Raw genomic sequence first — 23,437 nt, 5'->3', positions numbered from 1 at the left:
CATTTACGACAGCAGGTTCCTTAACCTTAATCTCAGCATGGCAGTGTGTGAGGTCAGGTTTACTCCTGTGGCAGGCACTGTGTAGGATATCCAACAGTAGTACCCAGGGGTCCCTCTTCCTAGATGTCAGGAGCGTCCCTCCAGCTGTGACGACTAAAAATGTCTCCAGAAAACTGTTTAGCGTCCCCTGGGTGTCAAAACTGCAGCCATCTTCTGAGCACTGGTAGTTCAAGGGTGCACTGAGAAACAGCATTCCTGGTTTTGCTGCAGTCTTCCCGCAAATTTCAACAAGGCAGTATAGTGCGGAGAAAAGCCGAGGCTAAGGAGCTCCGACTTCTGCCACTTGCCAGCCCAGAGCTGTGCATATGAGCTGAAGCACACCCTTGCCTGCTGCCATCCCTGTACTGTGTCACTGATGGAGTCAAAGAACTGCTGCGTTCAGTCTGGGTGCTCACTCTGAAGGAGTGTCTCTCCTTTGCAGTCTTTCAGGTATGCCTCTGCTTGTGAATGTGTGCCACCTGACTTCAGGACACGCAAAGGACAAGGAAATGGTATGATGCCTAGCATCTCAAGGTCTACTCTTAGGCACTTCAGATTTAAATTTCTTCTTAACATTTTTTCCAAACTGAGTTATTTATGGACACTTTAATTTTTTCAGTGTTGTGATGTCAGGCTGATTACACGTCTGTAATTCAGGTATTTAATAGTATTATTGAATTAACACAAAAATCTCAAGAATATTCAGTTAAATATCATGGAGTACTTTTGGGGAGAAGGATATCTGTCTGAAACATGACTCTGGCAGCACTAACACACAGTGAACTCTGAAAATACCCAAGCTAAACACAGCTTCCCGACTGATTTCACACTAATCCTTTAAAAACAATTTATTATTTAAAAAAATTGTGTGTGTGTGTGTCTAAGGAGGCCAGAAGAGGGCACTGGATCCTGCCTGGAGCTAGAGTTACAGGCTGTTGTGAGCCACTGAACATGGGTACTGGGAACTGATTCAGGATCCTGTGGAATGGCAAGCAAGTGCTCTTAACCACTGAGCCATCTTTCCAGGCCACTCACAGCAACCTTTGAGAGGTATTTTCTGCTTGGGAGATCTTCAGTACTGTGAGTGGATTAAAGGTCAAAATATTTCCTCATGACATTAAAAAACACTTTAAAGAAAATTAGCAACTGCTTGAAAAAAAAACACTTCTAAGAAACACCATTTTAGGGCTGGGGATACAGCTCGGTGACAGAGTACTTGTCTTGCAATGTGTGCGTGCATGAGGTCTTGGGATTCCATAGTTGGCACTGGATAAGTAAATAGATAATTTAGAGTCTATAATCTCAGAAGAACCACACAAATGGCACCATAGGCCTCCATGGAGACATTTGCTGGGCTTAAGGTGCTGGAAGGGAGGAGCCCTGTACCTTCAGAGATAAAGGGATGGTAATGCCATAGGATTATGGCTGAGGCGAACTTGCCCATTCCTTGAGTTAATCACTAAGGTAGCCTAAGTGTTCTGAGGGCTCAGAATGACTCTCAGCTACTCTGTTTTCTGGATGGGAAGAGGGGTCTCTGCTGGTCATGAATGTGGTTTCTCAGCAGCACACAAAGTGTACTTTGGATATGTCTGTAGCTGTGATACCCAAACTTTCTGTAATTCTAACTTCCTACATATGCATCATCAAATAGGTCACAAACTCAACTTCCTCTCCCTGGGAGCTTTCGCAGAAGCAGCAGTCAGCCTGTGTCATGGTCTGCAGATCCTCCCCGAATGCTCCCTAACTAAGGAATATACAGACTATACATACTCTCTCACAGACACTATGCTGAGCTTGCAGGGTACTGCCATACTCACTGACTACCTCATCTGATGAGCTGAGCTATGAAATGTGAAGTCCGGGCAGATGGTCAGTCTCAGCTTTATGGCGCCTTGCTTAGGTGAGACAGGCGCATTAATGAAAGAGGCATGTTCAGGGTGGGGAGGCTACAGAACACAGGCCCTCTTCTGAGTTTCAGTTATTTAGTAACATAGAGTTAAGCAAGGTTAAGTCAAATGTGAAATAGCAAATTCAATAAATTTCTCTGAGAACAAACGAAAACACAGTAAAGACAGACTGTAAAAATGCTTAAGTCTAAGCTATCGTTTCAGGTGAGACTGGGTACATTTGGGGCACTAGGCTGTAGATCTGGGATAATATTTCAAATGACACATATTACTCATAGCTGAAATAATAGCTAATTGGACAATTATAACAAAGGCTATTATTTAAGCTTAGGCAGGACTATCTGCTTTGCTTAAGAAGTCAATATATAAAAGTGTTATGAAGAATACTTTTGCTCACAAACCTAAAGGTGCTTCTGAACGTAAAATACATTATCAATGAAAACAAGCAATGATTTCATAATTCAGGTAAATTATGACAGCTGTGATTTATCACAGAATACAGAAATAATCCCAATTCTAATATATCTGCTAATGTTTCTTAATTGTTAATACTGATTTAGGTTTATGAAGGTACGATAATTTATGAATAAAGTAAGTTAAGCTAGGCGTGGTTGTGCACGCCTTTAATCCCAGACTTGGGAAGGCAGAGGCAGGCGGATCTCTGTGAGTTTGAGGCCAGCCTGGTCTATAAAGCAAGTTCCATGGCAGTTAGGGTTGTTACACATAAATCCTGTCTCTAAAAACCAAACAAAATGAATGACAAAAAAATTTAGTGATGATTTTTGTAGGGGGACAAAATCAATTTCAGTACTGTTAAATCTAGGCTAAAATAGTCTGGATTTCTGTATTAACCCACATAGATGCTTTCTAGTTTATCAAAATAATATCACTCAATGGTAGAAAAAAATGAATATTTACCATCAAAACTAATGCTTGCAACCTTGGTATATTTACTTTCAGAAGCTTTTAATGTAACTGGTTTAAAATGTACCGTTATAGCGTCATTTTGTGGTGTAGGTCGAACACTCTGCAAAGAAAAAGAAAGGAATTTTAGTCTAGTAGTATAGCTAGAAAGTAAAGCACTTTCAAATTTAAGGCTTAATATCTGTAGTAGCTGTAAGCGAAATAGCACAAGCAGATCCTTACTTTCAATAGAATACCTTATGAAACAAAGTAATGACAAAGAAACCAGGTATGAGATTAATAGGTATGAATCTAAGGACAAACTCACACATGAGAAAACTTAAAGTCCTATCTTCTACATGAATGCCTACTTTGTAAGAAAAGGGGACATGAAGACAACTTAAGAACCATCTGTCTTGAAGAAACCTATACACAAAGGTGCTATGGAGCTGTCCTCTAATGGGGAAGAATGAATACATTAAGATGCTGTGACCCAAAGGTGGCTTCTGCAATTGTTTCTCCATGGCCTGGCACGTAAGCAAGGCCCACTGTCAAAGAGCAAGCTATACCACTATCTGTGCACTGCATAGTAAAGCCAACTACAGGGTTACTTAACTTGTAAGAGAGGCTGGAATGCTTTCAACTTAGATATATTCACATAAATAAACCGAAAATTAAGAAAAATCCCCAAAGCAAACAAAAACAACAAAATCAGTAAATGGTATATGTTTAGTGTATTATTCAATAAATAAACACATTTTAAGGTCTAGTTCTTTATCATCCTCAAAGATACAAATCATTTAAACTGAAAGAGACTTCAAAAGTCCAACCCCTTTCCCATGGTTTTGATAAAGAGAGTCTCACACTATAAAGTGATGTTTCAAAAGTCAGGTAGCAAGAGGAGGACTAAAGCCAGGTTTCCTGACTTGGTATAGGGTCACTGACATCCCATTGCAGTAAAGTGTCTTCGTGGAATCATTGTATTGCACACTAACCCTGATTCAAAGTATTTATCAAATGATCAGGACTGTGTGAACTTGATGTCCAAATGTATTACTTCCCACAGAAAAGAATCTTCCATCTGTGCAGCTCAATGGGTATGCATGTTCATTCACAGGGCTGGCAAGTCACTAGGTTCTTCCCCATTCTCAGCTCACCCTTTCTGTTCACTAATAAAGGAGAATTCTACCCAGACTGAACATCAAATGGGAATTCCCTGAAGGCCCAATAAGAGTGTGAGAAGAATGTGAAGAAAGACACTGGTCCTGTGGCTTGGTGTTTGTTATGGCAGGGAACTAAGAGAATTATAATAACTCTAGGGCCTGCCAGGGCAGCTCACTTTCCCATGCACTGCCTTAGCCCTGGGCAGCTAGCAAGTCCTTACAGGTCCTGGATGATGGCCCTAAGGATGATTCTTAAAGTTGCTTGTGTTGGAATTCTTAATAGCCTTGGCTTCTGGCCTTCTACTCTCTCAGCATTTTATCTTTTTCATTTGCCTAACTTTTTCTTGAAGAATGCTTTCTCATTTGAATATAAGACTGGGGTTGGGACCTGGATGACTTGTTCACAGCAATTTTATTTATCAATAAAGCTTACTGTTAATAATAAACTAAATAGAGATCCTTATACCTTAAATACAGACCTCTTCATTCCCTGAAGGGTATGCATGTATTTTTGAGATTAAACAAAGACCTGTTTGAACGGTTACATATGGAAGATAGTTTCTTTTGCTTTCATTATATTATTTTATCACACTAACAACTTCCCCAAGAGAGGGAAAGCGGTAGAATACATATGGCAATCTAGCAGTGATACAGTTGAAGCCTAAGCAAGCTGCCACATACTCAGGTTCACTTTTCTATCCTGTAAAAACAACCTGGTGGTGCGGGAGAATTGTCTGTATTCTGTCAATCATGTTATAAATAAACGCATGCTATAAATAAACGCCAGATAGTAAATATAGGCGGGAAAACCAGACAGGAAGTAGAAATGATGTAATGAGAACAGGAGAATTCTGGGAAGGAGGAAGTTGATTCCTCCCACTCCTGCCCAGACCACTGAAGCAGCAGGATGTGATCTGCCCCACTGAAAAAAGGTACTGAGCCACATGGCTAACACAGATCAGAAAAAATGGTTAATCAAGATGTGAGAGTTAGCCAGTGAGAGGCTAGAGCTAATGGGCCAATCAGCTTATAATTTATGGAGACCTATGTGTGATTTTCTTTGGGGCTAAACAGTTGTGGGGAACCGGGCAGGACAGAAACAACAACTAACAGGACCCTTCATGTTACATCCTGGGAGACTGAAGTAGACATTTTCTAAGATATTAATCTGTCTGAAAAGTTTTGTGATTCCATCTGCTTGCTACTTTGATCTTGAGCTTGTGGCTTGCTATATAGCTGGTCTTGTAAGCGGAGGTCTCACACGGCTCTGGTAGCACAGCTCCCTTCTTCACTGGTACTGTGTGTGAGATAGCAACAATGGAACCACAGCCACTTCCCAACATACTCATATACTGCAGGGGCTCATCAAGAACCACTGTAGCATGTTCTGGGTGGCAGTAGCTTCTACGAAGCCATGCCAGAAAGAACCAGTTATGTTTTTTTCTACGATACTGTTGTTGTAAGAGGGAAGAACTTAAAATAGATGTCAAAAAAACAATACTCTTACTTCAAATGCAATGCTTTTAAGCATTTTCCAAATCAGAGGAAATATTTACATTCAGAATTATTACCTCAGAACAAACTGCACTAATATTAAGCAAATATACAACTGATGACTCACTTTATACAAATGATCTGAACTGTTCACTCATTAAAAATAAACCTAATTGGCTGGGCGATGGTGGCGCACGCCTTTAATCCCAGCACTCGGGAGGCAGAGGCAGGTGAATCTCTGTGTGTTCGAGACCAGCCTGGTCTACAACCACAGAGAAACCCTGTCTCGAAAAACCAAAAATAAATAAATAAATAAATAAATAAATAAATAAATAAACAAACCTAATCATCAGGTAAAATCCATTTGTCTAAGGAAATAAAAACAAAGCAAACCAAAAACAAAAATAAATAAGAGCAAAATACTTAAAGTTTATTCTGGTGACAATATAAAACATAATACAAAATCATTACCTTCTAATAAACTTAATTATACTAACCATTTTAGAATTAGTTACTAACTAATGCTTATTCAAAGATAATTAAGAAGTGGGAAAATATGACAGGAAAGGCAACTTGTATACATTCTTAATATAACTTTAGCCTTTTCTTATGATATTCAAATCAAACTACCACTCAATAATTCAAGTGAGACACAAGAGTCCAAGAAGTCAAGTGTGGTGCACACCTTCAATCCCAGCAGTTGGGAGGCTAAAGCAAGCGGATCTCTGAATTCAGAGCCAACCAGTGAGGTTCAAGCCAGCCAGAGCTGTACAATGAGACCCTATCTCCAGGGAGAACTCATTAGTACACAGCATTTGGATCCTTAATATTTTGTGCATAAATTCACTACAGCAAACACCAAGCTGATACTGGTAAAGTTAATAAATGACTCCTATTTATCAGCTAGCATAGAAACCTCGTGTAGACCTAAAGACATCTAAAGCATATTAGTCTTTATGTCAGGAAGGCAATTTTCTCAAAGCTACATGATAGATAGGAGGGCCTGAATAGGGGTGTTCTGTCCATCACCAGGTGAGGAGCATGTGTTTGGAGTTACTTGTATCATTACTGTGCACTGAGAAGAACTACAGTGTTTAAAAATGGGACCATTCTTGGAAGATGAACAAAAAAACTTCAACATTCAGCACTGCCTAATACATATTTAAATGCACATGTATAGGAAATGGTAGAGGATAACAACTTTTCTTAAAAAAAAAAAATACCAGCCTCTAATTTTGTTATAATATGCAAGAAATGCTGAAATAAAGAGAAAACAAAACAAAGAAACTTAAGTTTTCTAAAAGCTCAGTTTGCAGTGTGTGTAGGAGAGAAGTCTAAGCTACTATGACCTCACCAGCAGAACACCATGACAGCTTTGGCTGGTCTCTCTTCTCATCTACAGTGTTTCAAAGTAGCTACACTGTTTTCCTACAACACTAAGTCTCCTAATGTTGCTCTCTTGATCCCATCCTTTTCTTACTGCACTTTGATAAAGCCAAAGAAGCCTGAATTCAAAGTGAGCTCAGTGGTAAAGGGGACTTTGGTAGTCTGACTCATAGCTCCACTTTTAGGACAATAGTTGATGTTTAATTAATTAAATGAATGAGTAAAGGGATGAATGAAGATCAGGGTTCTCATAGTCCACATAAAACCAAGAGTCGACAAACTACCACAATATAGAGCAAGGACTTAACTCTGGTGTTAACCCCCCCCCACACACACACTGGGGGTGGGGTGGAAAAAACTTACTGTTATTGGTACATCCTTTGTTCCTGAATTTAATAAATGAAGATTTAAAACTTTCGGTAGATCTGTTGAAATGGAGAAGAAGTGTTTAAAAGACCTGCCCATAGCACATTTTACTCAGCAGAACATTAGTTTTTCAAGAGCTGCCCCGACCACACCCAGCTTAAATAACAAGCTTAAAAACCAAGACAAAAATGTAGAGTAACCTTTAGTGAACTCAGACATTACTTAGATTCCAATAAGGCAATTACAATGCAAAATAACCATACTAAAAGGAAAATCAAGCTGGGAGGTGGCAGCAAACACCTTTAATCCCAGCACTAGGGAGGCAGATCTCTATGAGTTCGAGGCCAGCCTGGTCTACAGAGTTTCAGGACAGCCAGGGCTGTTACACAAAGAAGCCCTGTCTTGGAACCCCCCCCCCCCCGCACCCGCATGCGTACCAAATAAAATAAAATAAAATCAATTTTTCAAAAACATGGTCTTTAAGGCTCCAAAACCACAGAGAAACCTTGTCTCGAAAAACAAAACAAAACAAAAATATGGTCTTTAATCCTGGGCAAGTAAGCGTCAATTACAAATGATTCAACTAAGTATTTGTACTTTAATAAAAATCTTAGCTTGGTTGTTTATTATTTTATAATTAGAATTCTTTCTTTCACCACTTAGGACAAACAATATTATCCATTATAATGCAATTGAATAATTCATGTCTTTAAAAAAATGTAGAGATAAATCTTTTGACTTTTATTTTACTACTGAAAAATGTAGACCTCTATGTGATTTCTTTGGGACTTTACAATCGTGGGAACTGGGCAGGACAGAAACCTCAGTCAATAAATACAGGGCTGGAGAGATGGCTCAGAGATTAAGAGCACTGGTAGCTCTTCTAGAGGACCTGAGTTCAATTCCCAGTTACCACATGGTGGCTCTCAACCACTTGTAATGAGATCTGGTGCCCTCTTCTGGTGCGCAGGCATACATGCAGGCAAAACACTGTATGCATAATAAACAAACAAATAAATAACTACTTATCACAACTGAATGTGTGAAGAACTAGACTAAGAAACTATTTTCTACCTCAGTTTCTACCTAGAATGTTCAAAATATCCTGACCTTATTCCATCACCTGGGAAGCAGGTTTCTCTGAAGATTTGTAAAAGATTATGTGACCCACTGAGAAATAACTTACAAAGATGAATTGTAAGTAGAGCCATGAGAAGAACTGAGTCTCAACTGGACTATTTTAGACCTTGTGGTTTGAATGAGAATGGCCCCACAGGTGTATGTATTTGAAGAACTGGTCTCTAAAGCAGAACTATTCTGAGAAGGATTAGGAGGTGTGGCCTTGTTGGAATACATACGTCACGAGGAGTAGGCTTTGGGGTTTCAAAAGCCCACACCAGGCCCAGTCTTTCTTTGCCTCCAACTTGCAGATAAGATGTAAGCACCCAGCTATAACTTCAGCACCCTGCCTGTGCTGTTATGCTCTATGCCCCCTCCATGATGTTCATGGATTAACCCTCTGGAAACCTAAGCAATAGTCCCCACCCCATTAAATGCTTCCTTTTATAAGTTGCCTTGGCCATGGTGTCTCCTCAGAGCAACAGAAAAGTAACTGAGAAAGACCCATAAAGACTTCCTTTATTTTACCTTGTGTCCGAAGTGTTCCAAAATCTAACATTTCAGTTGAGGAATAAATTCCAGGAGCTGGGAAAACAGAACAGTGAACAATTACCGGCCAAGCTAGGGTGCACGGAGAGCAGAACAGACTCACATCCTGCAGCTCTCCACTGACCTGTTGTCACTTCAACCTCCACGGGGAGAATGATGAACTCCGTGCTATCCGACGCATTTGTCTTGATTCTTATGAAGGCTGTATGATTATCTGCTTCTCTGGATGAAAAGCTGGCTCTCATCACTCCCTTGGTTTCATAAGGAGGGATTTCCTGTGAGGAAACACCATAATGTAGCACAGTGTGTGGAACACTGCACAACTATCTTGTTTATTCAATTGGATGACACAGACGGAAGGCACATTACTATATTATCTATTAAGAAAAATAGTACATTACCATTTAAACATATGCTTCACTGATTTTAACACAAAACCTCCAATTTCAGAGAGTGTTAAAATACAAAAAAAATGAGTGTTTTCAGAACTGGGGATGTATGTTCTGTCAAGACAAGCTAATCAAGCCAGTGGTCTGAAAACAACTAAAAAAACTCTTAAAAGAATAACTAATCTAGAAAAACAGTTATTTTTTCTAACATGTTAGTTGTATATTCAGTCTTGAAATTATCTAATGGAAATGGCCCCATTAGAGGGCAGTATTTTCCAGAAGTGCATAGCGTTCTTCCGATAATAATCAGGAGGGCTTGGACTTAGCCTTTATTTTAATTAATTGATTTTCAGTTAAAACTTAACAATTCACTAAGTGCATTCAAATAAAGCTCTTGTTGCGCATGCACAGGCACACAGACCACACACAGACTAAACTTTCAGTCTTCTAAATGATAAGCCCCACAGAGGTACTATACTAGAAGGAAGACTCATTGGAACACAATGGGGGTGGGGTGCACAAATTCTTTTCTAGGTTTTAGAACTATTTGGCTGGCATGGAAATTGCTAGAATTTTTTTTTCTGCAAACCACTTTTAGCTTATTTTAGGAAAACCTCGTGTTCAGGAACTTATTGGTCCTCATCTACTCCTACTTCCCTAACTCTGGAGTCTCAAAGTAGAACAGATGACTGGAACTTGGGGCCGGGGGTCAGGGATGGAGGAGATGAACCCAGATGTGTCTTCCAACTTGAGGAGGCTGATTCAGCCCCTGGGACATTCTAATGTATATGAAGTGAGCAAAGGTGACATCAGGCAAAAGATGGACAGGAATGGTCGACGGCAAAAGAATACCTATAGAGAGTCAAAGTTCTGCTCCGGTTTATTCAGCCTGCAACCCATCATAAAGCCCTGGTTCCTGCTTAATGATAAAACCTTACAGCAACCACAGGGCCCTGGGCAGCATGTTGCAGCTGTGCCTTGAGAGCTTCATCTCTTGATGGTTGGTTAGACCTCTCTGAGGGGAAGAGAGCCTGTTCCTACTATATAAATAAATCTTGCTGGACATGGTGGCATACATCTTTAATCTCAGTAGTTGGGAGGTGGAGGCAGAGGCGGGCGAATCTCTGTGAATTCAAGGCCAGCCTGGTCCACAAAGTGAATTCCAGGGCTGTTACACAGAGAAACCCTATCTCAAAAAACGAATAAACGAAAACAAAACAATCAGGGTGTCAGAGCGTTTCCAACACATGTGCACTAATGAAGGATATGAATCCTCAATCAAAAGACCTTACTTCCATTAAAATATCATTTTCATTGTGGTTTTGATTCTCATCCCCTTTCAGGACCTTTCTAAAGGATCATGGGAAGAAATATGGATCTATAGAGCAGGGAAATTTAATCTGCTATGATTTGGGAGGGAAAGGATCTTAGTTATGCCACCTACTTCATAAATATTCATAAAACTTAAAACCCACAACACAGAATCTATTGGGCTGCTACCTCCACTTTGGGGACAGTCCATTTGAATCTGCCTTTGCTAAGAAAACATCTGCTTGAACTTTCCAGTGTCTCAGATCGAATTCCTTGAGAAGACAACAACATACCTTCCTGTACTACAGGACAGGGACCACAATTTATATTTTTTCTTATTCAAGGCCTAAAGGAATCATTACCGGTTATTATTTTCTGTAGTCACTTGGGGGTATTGAAAGGTCATATTTCTGCCAGGGTTCAGTACAGTTCTTAGCTACTAAGAAGTAACTCTTTTCTATTCATTTATCTACGATGGGGAATCCGGATTCAAGACATATAAATTCACACATCCTTGGGTGTAAACAGAGAGTGAGCCAACACTCTGTAAAACAGAAAATTTAACAAAAAAGCTGTAGCTGTATCAAAGTTTCAAAGTTGGGTGTGGAGTCTATAAACACCAAGTAGCTGATGCAAAGTGACTTGTTCAGAGTCCACCAGTAGTTATGGAGCCCAGATTACATGTCCTAAAGTATACTGTGCTTGTCAGTGCCTTGTTCTGTTTTGTGTGTATGTGCACATGAGTGCAGGTTCCCACTAGGCCAGAAGAGTCAGATCCCCTGGAGCTGAAGTTGCAAGTGGTTAGGAGCCATCAGATGTGGGTGTTGAGAACTGAACTCGGGTACTCTGAAAGAGCAGTACATGCTCTTAACCGATGTGCCATCTCTCCAGCCCCAGTGGCTCATTCTTAGAGCAGATTTCTGGGCTATGTATTTCCACTTCCATTCCTGAAAATAAATACTAGATGGAAAGATTCTCAAAGGATTGTTTTAGCAATGGCATACAAATTGAGTTTTATTCCTTTTAAAGTCAAATCATATAATACACCTTTTCTCTTTTCATCTTAAGCCCCGTTGAACTGGGTGAGCCAAAATGTTTTAATATACTAGAAAGCTTTAAGTGATTGTGGTTAATAAGCCATTCAAAATGACTTGTTTATTGCTGGGATCATATGATAGATTTTCATGCTCTGTGTGTGTGTTCTTTAAAACCAATACTGTTTTTAGGTTGAATTTTTAAAATATGTTTGGACACATTTCCTAAAAGTGTCCTATTTCAAACAATATACAGATTAACAAGATGAATTTTTTTTGTAAAAATGTCATCTTTTTACATGCTGAAAGAATATCTGAAAAGTAATCGTAAATTAGACCAAGTTTATAATTTTGCCATTTTTCTTTTATGTTGAATTATTATACCACATACCATAACTAATTTGTTTCTTTTCATTTTGTAAACTGTTTCATTTTTATATTATTTCAATTCGTCATGTTTATAACTCATCCCTCATGCTGTATATGAGAAGATCATCATGTTGGTTTGAATGCCCTCTTGCCACAGACCACCAGAACTTTTGTCATGTAGTATGTAATGAGTGGTAGATACTATATCTTCCATGAACTATTTTAAAAATAAAATGACTGACTTTCCATGCACACACATAAGAAAGCTGGGCTTCCACTCACCCACAGTTTTCTGGTTCCTCCTTGCTGACCTGTTGGCAGTTCTAGGTGAAGGTCTCCTCCACTAGAGTACATTTCTACAACCTGGGACAAAGCATACACCATGGTTACAATCAAAGTCACTTTTATCGCAGGGGGCTTGCTGAAATGGCGAAGTTAGCATCCTCACTGCTTATTGGAGGGATACAAAAACAGGTAAATGTAGGCAAGTACCACATTGCCATCACTCATTTGCATAAACAACAGTATTTTTTAAACTAAATCAAGGTAACTTTGAAAACTTGGAAGAAATGTAGTTTCAAAAATTAGATTTTATGAAGCAACAGAACACTTTATTTTTATTTTTTATCTTTTGGTTTTTCGAGACTGGGTTTCTCTGTAGCTTTGGAGCCTGTCCTGGAACTAGCTCTTGTAGACCTGGCTGGCCTCGAACTCCCAGAGATCTGCCCGCCTATGCCTCCCGAGTGCTAGGATTAAAGGAATGCGCCACCACTGCCCAGCAGAACACTTTCTTTTTTACCAAATAAAAATACATGTAAGTTATGAAGTGTTGGAAATATAAATTTAAGGCCACATGTGGTGGCACATTCCTATAATCTCAGCTCTTGGGAGGTTGAGGTAATCTTGAATTCAAGGTCATCTTCAGCTTGTGTTATCTGAGGGCAGCATGGGCTACACGAGACCATCTCAAAAAAGCAAAAAAAAAAAAAGTACATATAAATTCTATATATAGCTAAATCTAGTGGCAGACCCAATAACTATCAGAGCTGTGAAATAATGAAAAGATAAACATCCTGAGACATATGTAACAATCCTAATAAAGATCAAAACACTTAGTTTCTGAGCTGAGAACTCTTGATCTTAGAACAAATAAATTTCATTAACTTAAATAAATTTGGGGTAAAGTGGTGGAAAGCTTTTGTTACCTATTTTATCATAAAAGTATTCCAGAAAGAAATAAAAGAGAACAGAGCAATAAACTCTGCATAATTCTAATATAAGCTGAAAGGTTTTCTGCTTGCTTGCTTTTCTTTGTGTGTGCTCTGAAGGCCACACACTCTGCAGGCTCATGAGCTAAGGTCGCCCATGGTACTATTACCTACCATTTGGCACAACTGCACACAGCTGAGGAGCAGAATGCTTGTCTAGCAAGTACAAGGCCTACATTAACCCCTATCTTCAACAGACAGACAAGGAATAACTGGATAACAAAGTCTGAGAAAAATGGGCAATATCTAAACAACTGCAGACCAACCAACGTCTCTTCAGCCCACTTACAAAATCTTAGTGATTTTACAAAATCTTGGCAACTGTGACAAACTGAGATGTTTATGCTAAGCATTAATTCCCACCAAAATGAGGACTAATTAAAATTATCCTCAGAAACTCACCTGTAAAGGCTCACTGTGAGGGTTGTGTATGTTTATTATGGGTGAAAAGCTGCTGTTTACAGGGACTCTGGCCCCAAGAAATGGTCTTAACCGATACGGATTTGGAACCCCAACACCAAATACCTGTTTCAAAGGGAAATAAGAAGTTTTTGAGTTGCTTTTTTGAACTATCATTTTCAACAGTTACAGCTCTACTTGATCTATGGAAAACAGTCAATCTAACTTTGATATGAGAATATTACCAACTTCTAGAGATGATGGCGCAGATCTGCTTTACTCTGTATGTGCATCTAGAATGACCTCTATAATACACTGGAAACTCAAGTGTGAACAGTCCTTCACGAGACCATGGGATATACACAGAGAAGCAACAGGGAGCTGAAAGATTTCCCACTGTAACTGTTAAGAGATGGAGCTGTGACTCAGACAATGCTCAGAAATGGCCCAGGCTCAGGTTCACCTTACCTAAACTGACTAACAGGGAGAGGCAGCTATTCAAATGACAAGTGTTTATTGTATATGATGTGCTAGGCACATACAGCTTAAGAGTGAACACACTAAAACAGGCCTGTGCTCGTGGCACTTACTCTAGTACTCAGCAGATGTCAAGAGAGATTCTTTCAGAATTTCTCTAATTATAGAGTAAGTCCCAGACTGTAGGAGCTGGAGAAGAGTGAGAGGTAGTTAGACAGAATCCTGAGAACCAGAGAGATGACACTAGGTTGAGGAAAAGTAAGGGTAGTGCTGAGGGAAGCAGACAGACCTGAGGAAAACCAGGTATGAGAAAGTATAGATAGTGGACTAGAATACAGCAGGCCACTGAGGTTCATCTCAACAACAACCTGATTATAACCCACAGGAAATACAGATTGACTCTGACCACCTGGGTCTGCTGTTAATGCCTTAGGAGAGCCATGCCCTCCATTCTTTCAATAGTCTTCTCTTTAAGTCAACAAGTGTGCCCAGGGGTATAGCTAGGTGGCCTCAGTTCATTTCCTGGCTCTAAAAACAAACAAACCACAACAAAAGCATAAATAAATGCAAACCAACAAAGAAGTAAAAAAAAATAAATAAATAAAATGCAAACCCCATAGGGTGCAGTAAATGTAAGTACCCTAAGTCTTTTTTCTCTTCTCCCTGGAGTTTACTAAGTGAGCTCTTATAGGCTATTAGATTTGCTGGCTATATCTGTGTACTGAAACGGAAGTTCAAGTTCTGGTTCTTACCTGGTAAGTGAACACTCCATGATTAGATGTGTTAATAAATAAAGTATTTTCCACATTTCCCACTACTCTTGCAAGAAAAACTACATCAAATGATGTGTTTCCTCCTGGAAGAATTTTCTGAAAAATAAAAGCAAGGAAATTAAACTGATTATCAAAAATGTCAGGGCATACTGACCATTACATAGCTAAAGTTCCATAAAACAAATAATTTCCATAAACTAGCTGCTTTCCTTTAAATATTTAGCCTTTAAGTTAGTCATATTCTTGTAAAATGAAAAAATAATAAAACATGTCTTCATTACCTACCTTCATCCTTTACTGGCCTAAAGCCCTGTTCAACATACAGATCCCTTGGACTCTGTTCATTCAAAGGTCACTAGACTGGAAAAAGGCACCTAATTATACACTGTTAGCTTCACCATCAGATAACCAAACAGCCCCAAGGCTGAAGCTGAACTTGTTATACAGATGTACTCATGTACTACAAACAAGAAACTTGGGCCCCTATCCTCCACCTCTGCCATTTGTCCATATGATGGAAGAAATGTCACTGCAACTTAAGGTAGGAAAGAAGGAACCCACTATTACTTCCTGTAGACCAAGAATGTCATCATAATCAGTAATAAAAGTTTTATTCCATGAAATTCAAGACTAAGGCTATAGTTTTGCCTGTAATGCAGCCTTAAGGAACATTTAATATGTAAAGCTATCATCTCTCTCAGTCTGCTTCTATTGTGAGAACTCTAAAATGTTACCCAAATTATAGCCCAAAGCATATGGCACTGAGACTCTGGCTTGATTCTAGAATGACAAAAGAAGCTAGAAAGATTCCTTTTGCATTATCAGCAGGAAAAGCCCCTGCCCCCAAAACCTTAACTTTTTAAACAAACTGTCACATACAATGTATAGATGACAAACATGTCCAAATAGAGAAGGAATGTAAACATTGGCTCACCACAGCAGAGAATGGGAAGACAAGAGGGCAAAACAAACAAACAAACAAACACAAAAAAACCCCCACATTGTTAAAAGCTGAATGCTGGCTCAAGGGGAGTATAGCACCCCTAGAAGTGTAACAAAAGAGGGATTCACACCTGATCCTGAATTTAAGAATGAATTCTTAATAACGAATTCATTAATTAATAAAGGTGATGGCACACGTTTTTAATCCCGGCTCTCGGGAGGCAGAGACAGGCAGATGTCTGTGAGTTTGAGGCCAGCCTGGTCTACAAGAGCTAGTTCCAGAACAGGCTCAATAGCTACAGTGAAACCTTGTCTCGAAAAACAAAAAACAAAAAAAGGTCTTGTAAATGTCCTACAACACAACTCTAAATAAGCCACTGGCTATTTAAGTAGACACACAGTAATATAAATATTTTGAATTGATTTGAAATGAAAATACAACACATTACAATGTACAAGCAGCAGCTAAATAATCATCAGAAGGAAATTTATAAATTACACATTTATTTTGAACATACAGATCTCAATTCAACAATTTATATCTCTGTTTTGAGAAATACAGTAAATGAAATCCAAAGTAAGCAAAAATAAAGTTAGTTAAAATCTGATGAACTACAAAGCAGGAAGCAGTCACTAAGATAAATAAAATGAAAGTTGGTAGTTCAGAGCTCAAAACTGATTTAAAACTTCTATACAGAATGCGTGAAAAAAAAAGAGGAGAATACATGGGAATCTAAAACATGAATAGCATTATACAAGCTTTAGTTCTAGATGATACACTATATACACATCTATACACTGTATACTATGGAAGGGTAAAGGAATATAGGGCTCCTCTAAGAAAGATGGAAAATTAGTATTCACTTCTGTGTAGTCAGAAAGAAAAATATCTGGTTAACAAAAAAATAAGACTATTCCATACCAATAGAGGTTAGGGAACCAGTAAAGGGCCATGGGAGGAGAAGAGCCTTCAAAGGAGGAGGATAGAACACTGCTGTGGGACAATGGTCTCGTACCCTGTAAAGACTTGTCACATGTATTGCTTTAATAAAATGTTGATTGGCCAGGAGCCAGGAAGGAAGTATAGGTGGGGTGACCAGAACAGCAGAATTCTGGGAATAGGAAAGGCTCAGTCTGCAGTTGCCACCCAGAAATAGAGGAAGCAAGATGAGACTGCCTCGCTGATAAAAGGTACCAAGCCATGTGGCTAACACAGACAAGAATTATGGGTTAATGTATGATGTCAGAGTTAGTTAATAAGGCCAGACAGTGTTGGCAATTCCTTTAATCCCAGCATTTGGGAGGCAGAGGCAGATAATCTCTGTAAATTTGAGGCCAGCCTGGTCTACAAGAGCTAGTTCCAGGACTGGCTCCAAAGCTACAGAGAAACCCTGCCTTGAAAAAAACAAAAAGATTTAGTTAATAATAAGCCTGAGCTAATAGGCCAACCAGTTTATAATTAATGTAGGCCTCTGTGTGTTTCTTTGGGACTGAATGACTGCAGCCTGGGCAGGACAGAAACCTCTGACAACAAATGGTGCCCAACATGGGAACTATATCCACATAAAACCTGAGAGAGCATGGGAAGTCATTCTGGACACAAAAGAACAAAGTTAAGTATGGCTTCTTAGTGGCAGCATTTTCTTGGGTGAGCTCTGTTTGCTAGAGCAAGCATGTGTCATTTAAGAGAGGCTTCCTGACTCAGCTTTAGCTATAAAAACCTTGCAGCTCTTTTAAGAGGCCCAACTACCAAACACTTAAATGGTGTTTATGAGCAGTCGACAGCATGCTTCTTGGTGGTGGCAGGGACCTTGAAACTCCATAGATTTCTGGCAATAAACATGGCTCCCACCAGTACTTCTGCCATGAAGCTAGACTCTCAAAAAGCTAAGGAATGGGGTGGATCCAACCGTCAAAGCCACAGCTTTAATCCTAGCCTTATTGCTTAACAAATTAGACTCATGTGGCTAGAAAAAGATAAACAGTAAAGATGAATTCAGATGAAAAAAAAATTTCTAAATGATTTACAGTGTGTTTAAAAATATAGGTAGGCTTGGGAGAGAAGAAAAAGGATAATATTCTTAAAAAAATAAAAAGAAAGAAAGAGAATAGTTGGGTATGATGGCACATACCTTTAATCCCAACACTTGGGAGGCAGAGGCAGGCAGATCTCTGTGAATTCAAAAACAGTCTGGTCTACAGAGTGAGTTCCAGGACACCAAAGAAACACAGAGAAATTTCATCTCAAAAAACTAAAAATTAAAAATAAAAAAAGAGTTTAAAATAAAACCATGTAAAGATGGAAATTATACAGAGAATCTGGATACTGTATGTAATTGTGTTGTCTTTGAATTGTTTGATGGCTGAGGAAGGAGCAACAGCTGCTAAAAGACATCTGATTATAAATGTTGCTGGATTAATATAACATATATATTTTGAAAATGCTTTGACTTCAAAATTTAAGTCAAAAACTATGTTACCTTGGAGAAGTGGTTTTGCTTTTGTTTCCACAGGAAATAAGAGGCTGTAGATTCATTCTGAGTTAAAAAAAAATCAGGTTTTATCAAGAAAGACACCCCCCCCCAAGAATCTCCAATAGGAGCAAATGGCCCAGATGATAAAACATTTCAGAGGATCTCTGTTGGAGTTTCCTATAAGTTCTACATCCAGAAAAGCCTCAAGACTACTTGCTGAGATGATCAAGCCTCACAGAATACTTCTGCCAGTACTTGAGCATAATCCTAAATTTTCTTTAGGTCCCCATAAGATTATCAGTACCCCCAATCAGTAGGAAGAAGTCTAGAAAACTATGTCCACATTCCCAGAAAAAAATTGATTATGGATGTTTGTCTTTATTTAGAGTGTTGGTTACAAGTTGTTATGGATAATGGTCAGGAAAAAGCTCAATAAAGGAGATTAGAATCAGAGTTCTTGTTTTGAAAAAAAAAAATGGGGGGGGGATGCTGTGAGACAATGATCTTGTACCCTGTAAAGACTTGTCACTTGTATTGGTTTAATAAGATGCTGATTGGTCAGTCGCCAGGCAGGAAGTATAGGCAGGGCAACCAGAATAGGAGAATTCTGGGAAGAGGAAAGGTTTAGTCTGTAGTTATCATCCAGACACAGAGGAAGCAAGATGAGAATCCCTTGCTGATTAAAGGTACCAAGTCATGTGGCTAATACAGACAAAAATTATGGGTTAACGTATGATTTAAGAGTTAGTTAAAGAAAGCCTGATCTAATAGGCCAACCAGTTTATAATTAATGTTGGCCTCTATGTGTTTCTTTGGAACTGAATGCCTGCGGGACTGGGCAGGACAGAAACGTCTGTCAACAGAACACATCAGGGAAATAAATGGGGGAAGGGAATAATGGAGCAGCAAGGATTAAATGGAGTGGGAGTAGAAGGGCAGGGTCAGGAAGAGAAATGGGGAGGGATAATTAACATTGAAAGCCCTTTGAAAAAGCCATATGGAAACCCACTACTGTAGAAGCATCTTAAAATACATACATATATGCATATAAAGAGTTTAAATGGAGTTACACTATAGTGTGAACAGCACCCTAACTAGACACCTGCATGCCTGCAAATTAAAAACTCTAGCACTAGTAATGGGATACCTCTTTTTTAGTTTATTGGCCAGTGGGGTCATTATTCACAGTTTGATGGCAAGACCCTATTGCTAAGATACCCCACTCTTGAGTCATGGAATATGGAAAAAAAAAATTAGCTGGTACTCACCTGGAAGCTGGATCCCTACTGGCTAGCTTTCACAATATTGGAAAGTGCTATGCACGCTATCAGAGGAGAAAAGTAACCATTAATGTCATCTAGCTGTGAACCCTGCAAGCTACAATAATGATGGGTCTAACAAGTTACCCTCAGTGGTGCACCAGTGGCATGAATGTTATGGAAATAACCAACTGCTTTATGCTTTGATCTTCTCCGTGAGATGGAAACCACACCTGGCAATGTTAAAGGGGCCAAGAACCTGTAGTTAGATAGGACATAGGCCCTAGAAGAGAACCTACTACTGTTCTGCTAAATGACACAGTGTAATGTAAGTGTCTAATTGCAATTGATGGCAATTAACACAGAGACCCTCACCTGGTCAACCTTCTGGCAGTAAGACTGGGGAGTGCTCAGTCCTAAAGGGGCTGTCCAAATCCCAAGGCGAAGGGATCTTCAAGGAGAGGGGATGGAAAGAGTTTAAGAGACAGAGAGGGTAGATAACTCAAGTAAAGTTTTCTGGACACAACAGGGCAGTTGCAAATATGAACTCAAGAGATTTTAACAGCAAACACAAGATCTATGTAAGCTTGAGTCAGACAAAATCCCAAGATGGAGAGGAGATGGGCACAAAATCCTACCATGAGCTGTTGAGCTATAGGCAAATTATATCTGCTGCGGGAAGAAGAGTCCGTTTTCTTTTATGGTGTGACCCCTGGCAGGTCAGCCATTCTCTAAGGGAGTCCTCACTCCTAAGACTAGTTGGGTAATATAAATCAAAAACAAACAAACCACCATGCCAAGTTGAGTGGGCAGGGAGGTGAGAGTAGATCTGGGAGGGGTGGTTGGGGGTAAGTATAATAAACATACATTGCACAAAATCCCAGCACTTGAGAGGCAGAGGCAGGCAACTGTGTGAGTTGGAGGCCAGCCTGGTCTACAAGAGCTAGTTCTAGGACAGGCACCAAAGCGACACAGATAAACCCTGTCTCAAAAAAACAAAAGAATTGATAAAAGTATTATTTTAAAAAGTAGACTGTTGCAAAGAGAGAAAGAAAGGACAGTCCTGAAGTCCACAGGAGGGACAAGACAGGTGAAAGTGCAGAGAAATAGAAGGGTTGCCATGGAAAAGAAGCAAGTCACAGTTCACAGAGCTGCAACTCTATCATTGCAGAGTGGAACAGAAACCTCATCTGTAAGGTAAACTAGGAGGCCTAGGTGAAAAGAGCTGTCAGTCCTACCCACAGGACAAGACCACAGCTTTCACAAGTCTCAAATCTAATTATGGGTCTTCCTGAGACAGTGACTTCTCTAACAGGATGGGTCAGCAGTAAAGAGGAGTTCTTCAGGGTCAGAGGGCTGTGCCCAGTAGCTACCTGTAGAGGCAACCTCCTATTTATAACAAAGTGTCCCTGGAAGCTTGAACATCCAGAATTCATCATGAGAGAGACAGGCACTGGGGACTGAGAAGTACAGGCAGCATGCTCGTCCACTGCCCTGAGGCACCTATCCGACAGGAGGTTCAAAGCTGTAGAATCCAATCAGGACACTATCCAACATTGCAGCCTTGCCTCCTCTCTTAAGACAGGGTTCTTTGCTGATTTCTCAATGCATACTCCAGGCTAGTTGGCCTGTGAGTTTCCAGAGATTCCTCTATCTCTAGCTCCCATCTCCCTTCAGGGGTGCTAGAATTAGACTCATACTATATGATCAGTTTTTATTTGAGTTCTGGGGATTTGAACCCAGGTCCTCATATGCAAGTGTTTTACCTGTTGAATCATTTCCCCAGTTTAATTTTTCTTTATTTATTCTAATTTCTTATTCTTTCCTCTTCCCTTCATAACATGTTTCTCTACTCTTTTTTCTTTTTGTTTATCTAACTTTGCTTCAACTTCCTCTTTTCTCTGCCTCTTCCTTTACCTCATCCATTTATTATTTTCATTTATTCTAAATAATTAAAAAATTTAAAGACTTATTATGTATATGAGTGTTTTGCCTGTATGTCTGTCATTACACCCACCACCTGTGTGCCTAGTGCCCAATGAGATCAGAAGAGGGCATCAGAGTCTCTAGAGCAGGAGTTATAGATGGTTATAAGCAGTCATGTCAGTGCTGGGAACTAAACCCAGGTTCTCTGCAAGAGCAACAAGTGCTTTAAACCTCTCAGCTATCTATCCAGCCCAACCCTAATTTTTAACTTCGAAGTTAAATTCTTCATTAGTTTTGTCAAACTTTATTTAGTGGTACATAGTGATATAAAGGTGGGTTTTACTTTATTTTAGATCTATTTCTTCTACTTGCATGACTTAGTGTTACAGTTACTACAGTAGTTCACCTAGAGACAGAACTCTCAGGCACAGGTCGCGCACTAAAATGAAAAGCAAATAAAACAGGAAAAGACAGCATAACAAACAGATGCACAAACTGCAGCACAAAGGCACAAGAACCATGAAAAAGTAAAGAAAGATAACTCCTCCAAACTATCACAATTCCTCAACAGTCAGAATCAGATACTGAAGTGGCTCAAACACCTGACAGATATCTTAAAAGCAAAATACCCCAGAGGATCAATCATACAAATGAGTGAAGTATGGAAATTAATCCTAGATCAAAAGAGAAAAAAAACAGGCACAGAAAAGAGAAAATGAGCAAAGGGGAAGTGAAAACCAGCATGGAAACCGGGATTTAGAAAACCAACGAGCTATTGGAAAAGGAAAGCTCAATCAATCAAATAACACTGTGCAAAGTGTCCTGACAGACTTGCCCAAGTAGAAGTTAGAATATCAAGGTAGAACACAAGGTTGAGGAAACACCATACTCAAACATTCCAAAAGAAGTAAACAAGCTTAATTGCAATGACCAAGAACTCCAGAATATGATTAGGAGGCTAAACCAAAGAATCCTTGAGGTAAAGAATTGGAGATGGAGAGAGAACCTACTTGATAAAATTCTAGCAGAAAATTTCCTAAGTCTAGAGAAAGAAGTGGACAACCAAATGCAAGAGACTCTTAAAGTCTAAGCGGAAACAACCAGAGACGTGTGCTTCATAACATATTGTCAAGATGTCAAAAACACAAAGCAGAGAAGATACAGTAGAGCTGTAGGGGAGGGAGGAAACAAGTTTACAACGTGAATAAGTATCAGATCTTACTTGAGCAGCCCCATGGTAAGAAAAGCACGGGACAAATACTTCAAGCCTATGATTACGTCTAGCAGAGCTCTCTTTTAAAATTGATGAAGAAATTAGGACATTTCAAGCACAAACTAAGGTAGTTTATGACCACTAGGCCAGAGAGGAAAGAAAGGCTAAAGCATTATAATTCCGTAAGAGGAACAGATGAACACCGGACAGCTAGGAAGGACTTCATCATGTCCAGACTAAGTAAGCCAGGAAACCCTTAATACTAATAGAAACAAAGAAAAGTCAAATAATAGCTCCCCAAATTATCTCTTAATAACAACCTTAAATGTTAACAGCCTCAATGCATCAATAAAAAGACTCAGGTTAACTAGACTGGAAAAATTCAACTATATGTTGTCTACAAGAAACATACCTCACTGGAAAAGACACTCACAGAAGTTTTTAAATTTATCAGCCAAACAGAAGCTGGTGTAACTATTTTGACAGGTGATAGAGTTCAAAGTAAAATCTGAAGTGATAAAAAAGGACTTTACATACTAATAAAAAGCATAGTTCTTAATCCCAGCACTTGGGAGGCAGAGCTCTGTGAACGCGAGGCCAGCCTGGTCTACAAAGTGAGTTCCAGGACAGCCAGGACACAGAGAAACCCTGTCTTTAAAAAAAAAAAAAAAAAAAAA

At 39.3% G+C, this 23,437-nt stretch overlaps 1 protein-coding gene across 2 annotated transcripts in view; it reads right to left on the bottom strand.

The window, feature by feature from the left end:
* The window catches only part of Tmem131 (transmembrane protein 131), a 163,363-nt gene that overhangs the window by 38,013 nt on the left and 101,913 nt on the right, over positions 1–23,437 (bottom strand). For both annotated transcript variants that reach the window (XM_050134663.1, XM_050134662.1), the window contains exons 6-12: positions 14,926–15,042; positions 13,700–13,822; positions 12,312–12,392; positions 9,051–9,201; positions 8,906–8,962; positions 7,256–7,317; positions 2,865–2,973 (exon numbers count right to left, since the gene is read on the bottom strand). In XM_050134663.1, the coding sequence (XP_049990620.1) occupies positions 2,865–2,973; positions 7,256–7,317; positions 8,906–8,962; positions 9,051–9,201; positions 12,312–12,392; positions 13,700–13,822; positions 14,926–15,042 (700 nt within the window). The remainder of the gene's footprint in view (positions 1–2,864; positions 2,974–7,255; positions 7,318–8,905; positions 8,963–9,050; positions 9,202–12,311; positions 12,393–13,699; positions 13,823–14,925; positions 15,043–23,437) is intronic.

The sequence above is a fragment of the Alexandromys fortis genome, unplaced genomic scaffold (genome assembly GCF_014885135.2).
Source record: "Alexandromys fortis isolate MF-2015 unplaced genomic scaffold, M_Fortis_MF-2015_v1.1 scaffold_20, whole genome shotgun sequence".
In the NCBI taxonomy this organism is placed as follows: Eukaryota; Metazoa; Chordata; class Mammalia; order Rodentia; family Cricetidae; genus Alexandromys; species Alexandromys fortis.
This window is presented reverse-complemented; position numbering and strand designations above follow the sequence as displayed.